The following is a 13,272-nucleotide window of genomic DNA, read 5'->3' as shown; positions in this document are numbered from 1 at the left end:
TGGATATTGGCGAGGCGGTCCGCTAGCGGCACATCTGGATGTAAGAGGTTAATCAGCTTTTTAGTATGCCACAACTGTCAGGTGGATGAATTGTCTTGGCAAAGGAGAAATGCTAACTAACAGGTATGTAAACAAATTTGGGCATCATTTTGAGAGAAATAAGCTTTTTGTGCATATGGAAAATGTCTGCATCTTTTATTTCAGCTTATGAAACATTGGACCAACACTTTACATGTTGCATTTATATTTTTGTTCAGAATAGATCTATTTGAAATACAACAGAGAGAAGACAAAAGGGTCAGAGGTTAGAGGTGGGGTTCAGCCTTTCAAGTCAAGGGTAAACACCATCAAGCCTGTGACCCTTGCATTAAACGCCCACCACAGGACTCATAAACAGGTGTTGGAACAGCTGTAACATAGTTCCCGGACAGGGTATGTCGTGGAGTTATGGATCCCTCCCATTAGCGAGAGGAACGACAAAGGTCTTGATTAACGTCTACTGCAATGGTAGTTAAAATTTTTTCAAAAACACACTTACTGAGCTCTGCGATGCTTCCCACACGTGTAGCCAGTAGGGACTGTTCCAGGTTGCGGAGTTCGGCCTGATTGTTGGCATTGCCCTTGCCACCCTTCCCAGAGCGCCGCTGATCCCAGTGCAGGGTCAGATTGTCCGGCAAGCTCAGCACACCTGGTGAGGGCACATGACAGAGGTTAGAGGTCAGGGGTGAGTACAGAAAACAAGGTATTGAATTGTTCTTTGTCAGGGTTGACGGTTCTTTACTGCTGTGATGGTTGTGCAGAACCATACTGTTCTTTCCCTCTCCACCATGACATGAAATGCTGCACTGTTAAAAAGTTCCTGTAATTTTACAGTACACTACAGGTTGCAGTGAAAGTATGGTAAATAACAAGTTCTAGAATTTTGTGTATTTGTGCCAACCATCAGTGGAAGTATTGTACCAGTTTAAGTGGTTGATGGTTATGTTGTCAAAGGTTGAGCAGCTCTTTGAACACTGAGTTCTACAATCTTTGTAAGAGCATGTGTATTTGTTGAGAGCTGCACTGGGCAAGAAGACCAATTGCTATGTCTTGTAGCTACAGGAGAAGAAAGAGCCACAGGGAAGGTTGGATCACCTGATAGGAGGGAGAAAAATCAAACCAGACTGTGTGCTTAACTATAAATCGCAATATGGTGGCAGTGGATAAGGCAGCCATGCACTCGGAAACCCACCAAGTGGTATATGAAGATCTTTTTCCATCTGATCGACACTGCTGTCCTCAATGACCACATAGTCCACTGCCAGCTTTATAGGGAGATGATTACTGAACACGGGTTTTTGTTATTGGACATAAAGTTCCCATACAATTCAAATATAGTTCCAGTATGCAATTATACTGACAATCTCACCCACCTCCCCACTCCTTCATCCTCAAGGGTTAGGGTTAGCCTAAATGCTAAATAATTCAAATTCTAGTCATGACCAGCGCAGCGTCAAAGTACACAACACAAGCCAATACGTATTTTGATGCCATTAGCATTGTTTTACAGAACTAATGAAAATGTTGCTACATAAGCGCAATTGAGTATAACACCATAAAGGGTATGAAATTGCATCACGTGTCTGCGGTTATGAAGGGATATACACAGAATACATTATGCTCCACACATAAATATGGTGTTACAGTAGAAATTACACATCATGACACAGGCACTTTGATAGGAATGCACAGAGCAAATATTAGTAAGGAAAACAATGTTTATTTATTAGGGATCACCAATAGCTGCTCCCAATACAGCAGCTACTCTTCCTGGGGTCCAAACACATTATGGCACTACATTACACAAAACGTATGATACCACTATACAACAATATTACAATGCATGTGTGTGTAGAGTGCGTGTGCATATGCGTGTGTCTGCACCTTTGTGTATGTCTCTTCACAGTCCCCATTGCTCCATATGGTGTATTTTTGCCAGTTTATAATGTATGCATTTCCATTGCTTGCATCAATTACCTGATGTGGAATATAGTTCCATGTAGTCACGGCTCTATGTAGTGCCGTGCGCCTCCCAGTCTGTTTTGGACTTGGGGATTGTGAAGAGACCTCTGGTGGCATGTCTTGTGGGTTATGCATGGGTGTCCGAGCTGTGTGCTAGTAGTTTAATCCTTGTGTAATTTTCGGGGCCTGTGGGACCCATTTTCAATGTTTGCTAAAAGAAATTATACAATTAATACTTTTTCAACGTGAGACTCATTGGTCGAGGCTCATTTTCTGTAAAGAACATGTAAAAGAACACATTTGTGCCACCCTAAACATATATATTATGTATGTGGTGTTCAGGTCCACTGGACCCAATGGTAATAAGTGTGCGCATGTGTGAAAACAAGTAAAAATTAAACAAAAAGGTTTGCTGTGTCTTCACTCCGTTTTCCTCCTCCCTGGGCCTGCTGATTCAACATAACACCAAGAACCTGTGTGTGTCCCGCATCTTTACCCTTTGTAGTGTTTGAAACTACACAATATCTTGCAGGATCCTGCACAATGTTATTACAATAGATTATTTCCATACATTGTAAAAATTTCTATTTTCTCACACTCTTCCCCAGCCAGGTGCAAATTGGGGGAGGGACACAACACATACAGTTGAAGTCGGAAGTTTACATACACTTAGGTTGGTGTCATTAAAACTTGTTTTTCAACCACTCCACACATTTCTTGTCAACAAAATATATTTCTGGCAAGTCGGTTAGGACATCTACTTTGTGCATGACACAAGTAAATTTTCCAACAATTGTGTACAGACAGATTATTTCACTGTATCAAAATTCCAGTGGGTCAGAAGTTTACATACACTAAATTGAATGTGCCTTTAAACAGCTTGGAAAATTCCAGAAAATAATGTAAATGGCTTTAGAAGCTTCTGATAGGCTAATTGACATCATTTGAGGTGTACCTGTGGATGCATTTCAAGGCCTAGCTTCAAACGTAGTGCCTCTTTGCTTGACATCATGGGAAAATGAAAAGAAATCAGCCAAGACCTCAGAGAAATTGTAGACCTCCAAGTCTGGTTCATCATTGGGAGCAATTTCCAAACGCCTGAAGGTACCATGTTCATCTGTACAAAGAATAGTATGCAATTATAAACACCATGGGACCACACAGCCATCATACCACTCAGGAAGGAGTCGTGTTCTGTCTCCTAGAGATGAACGTACTTTGGTGCAAAAAGTGTAAATCAGTCCCAGAATAACAGCAAAGGACCTTGTGAAGATGCTGGAGGAAACAGTATAAAAGTATCTATATCCACAGTAAAACGAGTCCTATATCGACATAACCTTAAAGGCCGCTCAGCAAGGAAGAAGCCACTGCTCCAAAGCCGCCATAAAAAAGCCAGACTATGGTTTGCAACTTGGACAAAGATCTGACTTTTTGGAGAAGTGTACTCTGGTCTGATGAAACAAAAATAGAACTGTTCGCCCATAGTTATGTTTGGAGGAAAAAGAGGGAAGCTTGCAAGCTGAAGAACACCATCCCAACTGTGAAGCATGGAGGTGGCAGCATCATGTTGTGGGGGTGCTTTGCTGCAGTTCACAAAATAGATGGCATCATGAGGTAGGAATATTATGTGGATATATTGAAGCAACATCTCAAGACATCAGTCAGGAAGTTAAAGCTTGGTCGCAAATGGGTCTTCCAAATGGACAATGACCCCAAGCATACTTCCAAAGTTGTTGTTAAGCCATTGTGGCAAAATGGCTTAAGGACAACAAAGTCAAGGTATTGGAGTGGCCATCAAATCCCTGACCTCAATTCCATAGAAAATTTGTGGGCAGAACTGAAAAAGCGTGTGAGCAAGGAGGCCTACAAACCTGACTCAGTTACAGCAGCTCTGTCAGGAGGAATGGGCCAAAATTCACCCAACTTATTTGTAGGAAGCTTGTGGAAGGCTACCCAAAACGTTTAAACCCAAGTTAAACAATTTAAAGGCAATGCTACCAAATACTAATTGAGTGCATGTAAACTTCTGACCCACAGGGAATGTGATGAAAGAAATAAAAGCTGAAATAATTCTCTACTATTATTCTGACATTTCACGTTCTTAAAATAAAGTGGTGACCCTAATTGACCTAAGACAGGGAATTTTTATTATGATTAAATGTCAGGAATGGTGAAAAACTGAGTTTAAATGTATTTGGCTAAGATGAATGTAAACTTCAGACAATGTGGGACAAGTGGGTGGACCGCCTTCCCCTAAATATCTTAGCATGTGTGACTCCTTACCACAATCAATGATTATGGCAAAAATAATCTCTGCTCAGAGGGCCTTAGAAATAATTTTTGCAGAGCGAGAAGGAGCGTCTTCCACTTTGAAAGATGAAGAATTTTCGGAATATGAGGATCACGTCTGTCAATTTAGAGTTGGACAGTGAGTTGGAAGAAGAGGATGAGATTGACCCTCAGCCAAAACCAGGACCAACCAGCCAGTCAGCAACCAGCTCATCAGCAGCCTGCAGAAGGAGAAATATTGATGTCCAAAAATTGTGAAATTGAAGGGTCTTCATGTCCAAGGAATGAGCCACCCCGCATGGCTGCCAATGTGATAAGGATGCAACCAGGGCCGACACGGATGGCAGTTACTCATGTCCAGGACATAGTCTTCTTTTGAACTGTTCATCCCAGACACCATCCAGAAAATTATTCTGGACTGCACTAATTTGGAGGGAAGCTGTGTTTTTGGAGAGAGATGGGAGACTCATTTACATGCATACTTGTGTCCTTACCCTTGCTGGTGTTTTCAGATCCCTGTGGGATGCGGAAACTGGTAGAGAACTTATGTGCAACAATCTCTGGAAAACTTCCACATTATTTCCAGGATTATCCGCTTCCATAACCGAGACAGCAGACTAGCTCGGCGGCAGAGAGACAAGCTAGCTGCAGTCAGGTCAATGTGGGACAAGTGCGTGGACCGCCTTCCCCTATTTTACAAACCTGGGCCCAACGTTACTTTTGATGAGCAGCTTATGCCATTTAGGGGCCGCTGGCCCCTTCAGGCAGTACATACCGTCTAAACCCGCAAAATATGGAATCAAGATCTGGGCTCCCTCTGCTGTTTAACCTCTTGGCGGTCGCCTAGGATAGGGGGCGCCACAGCGCATTTGGAAAAAAATGTGTGCCCATTTTAAACGGCCTACTACTCAAACTCAGAAGCTAGGATATGCATATAATTAATACTTGTGGATAGAAAACACCCTAAAGTTTCTAAAACTGTTTGAATAGTGTCTGTGAGTATAACAGAACTCATATGGCAGTCAAAACCCAGAGACAGATCGAAACAGGAAGTGGAATTCTGAATTGCGAACTCAACTTCATCACGTTGCCTATTAATCACACCGTGATCTATGGTTCATTGAGCACTTCCTATTGCTTCCACTAGATGTCCCCAGTCTTTACAAAGTGATTTGACTCTCCTACTGTGAAAACTGACAGAATGACACGCTGTGGAACATGGTCACACAATGAGAGGGCCATCACCATTATGACGCCAGCGCCCCTGGTTACCCTCCCCTTTCGAAACGTTTTGAAACACAATGCAATCGTCGTCCCTCTCGAATCTTATTGGAGCTCTGGTTGAAAAAGGCCCTACAGATTTATGTTATACAACGTTTGAACGAACCTAAATAAGAAAAAAATGCGAGTAGCCCCGCGCACATCGGAACTTTTGGTTCAGCCTTCAGAATGCGCTAACAAGAACAAGCTATTGGAACATAAAGGATGAACTTTTTCGAACGAAAATACATTTGTTGTGGACCTGGGATTCCTGGAAGTGCCTAAGGATGAAGATAATCAAAGGTAAGGGATTATTGACAATAGTATACAAGACTAGATGTGATATGCGATTGTTCCAAGATGGCTAGCCTATTGTTCTGAGTATCGCATCCCCTTTTATCGCAAAGTGTGATTACCCAGTAAAGTTATTTTTAAATCTGGCATTACAGGTGCTTTCAAGAGATATTCATCTATAAATCTTAGAATGACAATATTACATTTAAAAAAATTCGAATAGTAATTTAGTAAATTGTAGCACTGTTTCACCGGATGCATTTGAGGGAAAATAGTTAGTCAATGTTACGCGCCGATGTAAAATGCTGTTTTTATATATAAATATGAACTTTATCGAACAAAAGATTGCATGTATTGTGTAACATGATGTCCTAGGAGTGTCATCTGATGAAGTTTGTAAAAGGTTAGTGCTGCATTTAGCTGTTTTTTGGTTATTTGTGATGCATGTGGTTGGTCGGAAAATGGCTATGTGGCTACTTTTACGATATACTCCTCTAACATAATCTAATGTTTTGCTTTTGCTGTAAAGCCTTTTTGAAATCGGACAACGTGGTTTGATTCAGGAGAGGTGTATCTATAAAACGATAATTTGAAAAAAAAAATTATTCAATTTTGTTATGCTAATGGCGATATGATTTTTCGCTGGATGTCCGAGAAACAAGGGATGCGGGTTGTCCTGGATGTGACACAGGGACTCCGTGGCCACAACATCACATGCAATAACTTTTGTTTTTACTTCACACAAGCTGGGACAGGAGCTCCTCAAGAGGATGCTGACGATGGCAAGAACAGTACAAAAACAAGCATGAACTCTCACTTCAGCTGTTGAATACACAGAACAGGCCTGTCAATTCCTCAAAGTTTGTGTTCATGGCCGACACGTCCAATGTGCCAAAGAAAGGCAAAAATGTGGTACTCATGAGTACGCTGAATAGGGTCACTTTAGCCCGGCAAGTGCGGGGCACTGGGCACTGTGAAGGCACACTGGTGACACAGTGCATAGAGCTGGCGCAGGATATCCTGGACCGAGGAGGCGTACTGGAGACTAAGAGCGCTGAGCCGGCACAACCCGTCCTGGCCGAATGCTCATGTTAGCCCGGCAAATGCGGGGCGCAGGCAACGAGCGCACCGGGCTGTGAATGCGCACCGGAGATACGGTGCGCATCACCGCATAACACGGTGCCTGACTGGTCACACGCTCCCCACGGTAAGCACGGGGAGTTGGCTCAGGTCTCAACCCTGACTCTGCCAATCTCCCCGTGTGCCCCCCCCTCCATTTTTTGGGGAGCTGCCTCTCGGGCTTCCGTCGTTGCCGTGACTCCCGATCTCGTCGCCGTTCCTCCCTCGCTGCTTCCACCTGTTCCCATGGGAGGCGATCCCTTCCGGCCTGGATCTCCGCCCACATCCAGGATCCTTTGCCGTCCAGGATGTCCTCCCATGTCCAACTCGTCTTCCCCGTAGGCGCACGCTGCTTGGTCTTTTTGTGGTGGGATCTTCTGTCACGTTCACTGTCTTCAAACTCCCGATCATGAATAAACCAAGGCGCAGCGTGCATGGAATTCCACATATTTTTTATGAAGATGAAACTCACCAAGCAACAAAACAGAAGAAAAAAACATGTGACGTGCTGCTCACAGGCAGCTACACAAAAACAAGATCCACAATCACAGGTGGGAAAAGGCTGCCAGATCCCCAATCAGAGACAATGAGACAGATGCCTCTGATTGGGAATCATACCCGGCCAACAAAGAAATAGAACACAGAATGCCCACCCCACATCACACCCTGACCTAACCAAATAGAGAAATAAAACGGCTCTAAGGTCAGGGCGTGACATTATGGCTGTATTGTTTTAAAAACCCAATAATGTTGTGGGTCCATCAGACCCACAAACATTGGGTGAAAAAAACCCAACATGAACACCACACAAGGGTTAAACAGACAGCTCGGGACATTCAGCTTGTCAACACTTCTTACAAAAACAAGTAGTGATGACATCAATCTTTTCCACTCTGAGCCATGAGAGATTGACATGCATATCATTGTTAGCTCTCCGTGCTGCCTTTTTCTGAGCAAACTGCAATTTTCCTAAATCCCTCTTTGTGGCACCTGACCACACCACTGAACCGTAGTCTAGGTGTGACAAAACTAGGGTCTGTATTATATTATTTACTATATATTATATTATTTACTATATTGTTGATAAGAAGGCACAGCAGCGCTTTATTATGGACAGACTTTTCCCCATTTTAGCTACTTTTGTATCAATATGTTTTGACGATGACTGTTTACAATCCAGGGTTACTCCAAGCAGTTTAGTCACCTCAACTTTCTCAATTGCCACATTATTCATTATGAGATGTAGTTCAGGTTTAGGGTTTAGTGAATGATTTGTCACAATTACAATGTTTTGGAAATATTCAGGACTAACTTATTCCTTACCACCCATTCTGAAACTAACTGTAGCTCTTTGTTAAGTGTTGCAGTCATTTTAGTTGCTGTAGTAGCTGACAAGGATAGTGTTGAGTCTCACTGAAGTCTGATAAAAAATATTTTGGGGGTTATCAATTTCTTTTTAAAAAAAATCTGTAATTTGTGTAGTGTCGCCGTTTGTTACTGGCATGTCATGCCTAAATTTGCTAATCTTACCAGTTGCTGCTTCTTTTTATTCAGTTTAGTCACATGATTTCTCAATTTGCAGTACGTTTGCCAATCGGTTGTGGAGCCAGACTTATTTGTCATTCCTTTTGCTCATCCCTCTCAACCATACCATTTTTCAATTCCTCATCAATCTAAGGGGATTTAACCATTTTTACAATCATTTTATTAATGGGTGCATGCTTATTAGTAACTGGAATAATCAATTCCATACATTTGTCAAGTGCAACGTCTGGTTGCTCCTCATTACACACCACAGACCAACAAATATTATTTACCTCAACAACATAGGAATAACTACAAAAGATATTGTATGACCTCGCATACACTATATTAGGCCCAGCCTTTGACCCTTACTTTTCCTAGATATAGCTACTATATTGTGATCACTACATCTGATGGATTGGGATACATTAGTAAAGCATTAGTTCAGATGTGAACAATACATGTTGATTTTCATTCCTGTGCCGTTTATAACTTTCCTGGTAGGTTGACCTGAACCAAGTTGCAGGCACTGGTTACAGTTTTTAGCTTTTTCTTGAGTGGCAACTTGATGAAAGCCAGTCTATTTAAAATCACCCAGAAAATATACCTCTGTTGATATCACATACATTATCAGGCATTTTACCCATGTTATCCAGATACTGACTGACTTAACACATTTAAACGTGTTAACCCTCGCAAGGCTGCAGGCCCAGACGGCATTCCCGGTCGCGTCCTCAGAGCATGCGCAGACCAGCTGGCTGGTGTGTTTACAGACATATTCAATCAATCCTTATCCCAGTCTGCTGTCCCCACATGCTTCAAGAGGGCCACCATTGTTCCTGTTCCCAAGAAAGCTAAGGTAACTGAGCTAACTGACTACCGGCCTGTAGCACTCACTTCCATCATCATGAAGTGCTTTGAGAGACTAGTTAAGGACCATATCACCTCCACCCTACCTGTCACCCTAGACCCACTCCAATTTGCTTACCGACCCAATAGGTCCACAGACGACGCAATTGACATCACACTGCCCTAACCCATCTGGACAAGAGGAATACCCATGTAAGAATGCTGTTCATCGATTACAGCTCAGCATTTAACACCATAGTACCCTCCAAACTCGTCATTAAGCTCGAGACCCTGGGTCTTGAACCCACCCTGTGCAACTGGGTCCTGGACTACCTTCCTCAAATGCAGTCATTTCAATTTTTCAAACATATGACTATTTTACACCATTTTAAAGACAAGACTCTCGTTAATCTAACCACACTGTCCGATTTCAAAAAGGCTTTACAACGAAAGCAAAACATTAGATTATGTCAGCAGAGTACCCAGACAGAAATAATCAGACACCCATTTTTCAAGCTAGCATATAATGTCACATAAACCCAAACCACAGCTAAATGCACCACTAACCTTTGATGATCTTCATCAGATGACAATCTTAGGACATTATGTTATACAATATAAGCATGTTTTGTTCAATCAAGTTCATATTTATATCAAAAACCAGCTTTTTACATTAGCATGTGACGTTCAGAACTAGCATACCCCCCGCAAACTTCCAGTGAATTTACTAAATGACTCACGATAAACGTTCACAAAAAACATAACAATTATTTTAAGAATTATAGATACAGAACTCCTCTATGCACTCGCTATGTCTGATTTTAAAATAGCTTTTCGGTGAAAGCACATATTGCAATATTCTAAGTAGATAGCCCGGCATCACAGGGCTAGCTATTTAGACACCCACCAAGTTTAGCCCTCACCAAAGTCAGATTTACTATAAGAAAAATGTTATTTCCTTTGGTGTTCTTCGTCAGAATGCACTCCCAGGACTTCTACTTCAATAACAAATGTTGGTTTGGTTCAAAATAATCCATAGTTATATCCAAATAGCGGCGTTTTGTTCGTGCGTTCAAGACACTATCCGAAAGGGTAAAGAAGGGTGTGTTTCGTGACAAAACAATTCTAAATATTCCATTACCATACTTCGAAGCATGTCAACCTGTAGCCTTCCCTGTAGCTCAGTTGGTAGAGCATGGTGTTTGCAACACCAGGGTTGTGGGTTCGATTCCCACGGGGGGCCAGCACAGAAAAAAAAAAAAAAATGTATGAAATGTATGCATTCACTACTGTAAGTCGCTCTGGATAAGAGCGTCTGCTAAATGACTAAAATGTAAAAAAAAAAAAATGTAAATGTAACCGCTGTTTAAAATCAATTTTTATGCCATTTTTCTCGCAAAAAAGCGATAATATTCCGACCGGGAATCTGTGTTTTAGTACAAAGAGAGACAAAATAAAAACATGGGGTCGCCTTGTGCACATGCCTCAGTCTCATTGTCCTCTGATAGACCACTTACCAAAGGCACTAATGTTTTTCAGCCAGGGGCTGGAATTACATCATTCAGCTTTTTCCCGGGTTCTGAGAGCCTATGGGAGCCGTAGGAAGTGTCACGTTACAGCAAAGATCCTCAGTTTTCAATAAAGAGAGTCAAGAAGAACAAGAACTTGTCAGACAGGCCACTTCCTGTAAGGAATCTTCTCAGGTTTTTGCCTGCCATATGAGTTCTGTTATACTCACAGACACCATTCAAACAGTTTTACAAACTTTAGGGTGTTTTCTATCCAAAGCCAATAATTATATGCATATTCTAGTTTCTGGGCAGTAGGATTAACCAGATTAAATCGGGTACGTTTTTTATCCGGCCGTGCAAATACTGCCCCCTACCCTAGAGAGGTTAACGTTAGAGAGCTTTGCCACTGATACTACAGAGGGTCCAGACTGTGCAACAGTTGAACTATTCGGTGGTGGCCGTGCTGCCCCTCCATACTGTAATGACACCTAAAGGGAGTTCCAGCAGTAGAATTGCTAAGAAATTAATAAAAAGATCATGGAAGATCAGCACTTTTTAAAATTTGTTTGTAATTCTTTGATTAACTGAATAATTATAACGCTGAATATGAGAACGATGTCAATATTCCAGACATTTCTTTCGTTATTCGAATTAGCATTGGTACCCAGTGGGCCAACCAAATCACTGATATTCACATGATCTATCACTGTACACATTAGGTAAACAATAATTTCTTAAGTACTTCATATATAGGATTAGTTAAATTGATGTTCAAAACCAGGACAACTACAGTATTACAAATGGCACCTACTAAAAACCCTCACTTTAAAAAAAATCTCACTGTACGGTATATGAAAGACATTAAAAAGTGACCCATTCAACAGCTTAAATAAAGTTGATGTTCTTGCACATCCTTGTAACATCATTCCTACAAGAACTAACTCCATCACCCTGTAATAATGTCCAACAAGAGACAGTCCTCATAAATAAACCACCAATGAATGTATCTGTCCATGTAATGCAAATGCAAGCAAGTCATTTCACTTCAATGAAAATACAGAAAGAAATATTCCTCTTAGCCTCTCTACTTACAATACCACATTTGAATACTCAGAGAAACTATACTGTTGTCTTTCTGTGTGAAAAATAGCTTGCTCTACCAACTCTGACACAGCTACTTTCAATAATGAGACTGACAGTTTACATCAAAGTGAATTGGGCCAGTTGTCAAGTTAGATGATAACTTTTTTTGGAGAAGTTGGAAAGTTTGCAGCCAAGTTTACAGCCTTTTGCCAACTGCAAAAGGCATGTCTATCTCTGGTTAGTAAGGCCTTGTCCAAAAAAGGGGTAGATTGTCAAACTTTGGGTAAGGTTGTGTGTTTTTTGGGGGGCACAGGGGAAGTAGTGTTTTTTTCCCCCTGGTTTACATTTGCCCTTTTGCAGGTTTTACTATGTAATTTTGTCTATCCTATACAAAATGTCCTCATCTGCTTGCATGCACCTCCCCAGTATCAAGGTATTTTGGTACTTTCCTTATACACTGCTGTTCCGTGTGCTAAATATACCACAAGCATTTGCATTTATTCCTGGCATGCAGCAACATGAAGGTGGTTATATATCATTTAAAATTACTTATAACACTTTACCCAATACATGTAGTGTGCTCCCTCAGGCGACAAATCCACTATCACATACAGTTGAGTCGGAAGTTTACATACACAGGTTGGAGTGATTTAAAACTTTTCCAACATCTTGATAACAAACTATAGTTTTGGCAAGTCGGTTAGGACATCTACTTTGTGCATGACACAAGTAATTTTTCCAACAATTGTTTACAGACAGATTATTTCACTTATTATTCACTGTATCACAATTCCAGTGGGTCAGAAGTTTACATATACTAAGTTGACTGTGCCTTTAAACAGCTTGGAAAATTCCAGAAAATAATGTAATGGCTTTAGAAGCTTCTGATAGGCTAATTGACAACATTTGAGTCAATTAGAGGTGTACCTGTGGATGTATTTCAAGGCCTACCTTCAAATCAGTGCCTCTTTGCTTGATATCAGGGGAAAATCAAAAGAAATCAGCCAAGACCTCAGAAAAACATTGTAGACCTCCACAAGTCTGGTTCATCCTTGGGAGCAATTTCCAAATGCCTGAAGGTACCATGTTCATCTGTACAAACAATAGTACCCAAGTATAAACACCATGGGACCAAGCAGCCATCATACCACTCAGGAAGGAGTCGTGTTCTGTCTCCTCGAGATGAATGTACTTTGGTTACGAAAAGTGCAAATCAATCCCAGAACAACAGCAAAGGACCTTGTGAAGATGCTAGAGGAAACAGTACAAAAGTATCTATATCCACAGTAAAACGAGTCCTATATTGACATAACCTGAAAGGCCGCTCGGCAAGGAAGAAGCC

At 41.4% G+C, this 13,272-nt stretch overlaps 1 protein-coding gene across 2 annotated transcripts in view; it reads right to left on the bottom strand.

Moving 5' to 3' along the window:
- LOC106609097 (ankyrin repeat and BTB/POZ domain-containing protein BTBD11-A) overlaps positions 1-13,272 on the bottom strand; it is a 223,711-nt gene that overhangs the window by 119,429 nt on the left and 91,010 nt on the right. The window contains exon 2 of one of the 2 annotated variants that reach the window (XM_014207500.2): positions 539-688. In XM_014207500.2, coding sequence (XP_014062975.2) covers positions 539-688 — 150 coding nt within the window. Of the gene's footprint in view, positions 1-534; positions 689-13,272 lie in introns of those variants that run through there. The other variant, XM_014207503.2, reaches the window with a different exon arrangement.

This window comes from Salmo salar, chromosome ssa07 (genome assembly GCF_905237065.1).
Source record: "Salmo salar chromosome ssa07, Ssal_v3.1, whole genome shotgun sequence".
NCBI lineage: Eukaryota > Metazoa > Chordata > Actinopteri > Salmoniformes > Salmonidae > Salmo > Salmo salar.
The sequence above is the reverse complement of the archived record's forward strand: the minus strand, read 5'-3'. Positions and strand labels throughout refer to the sequence as shown.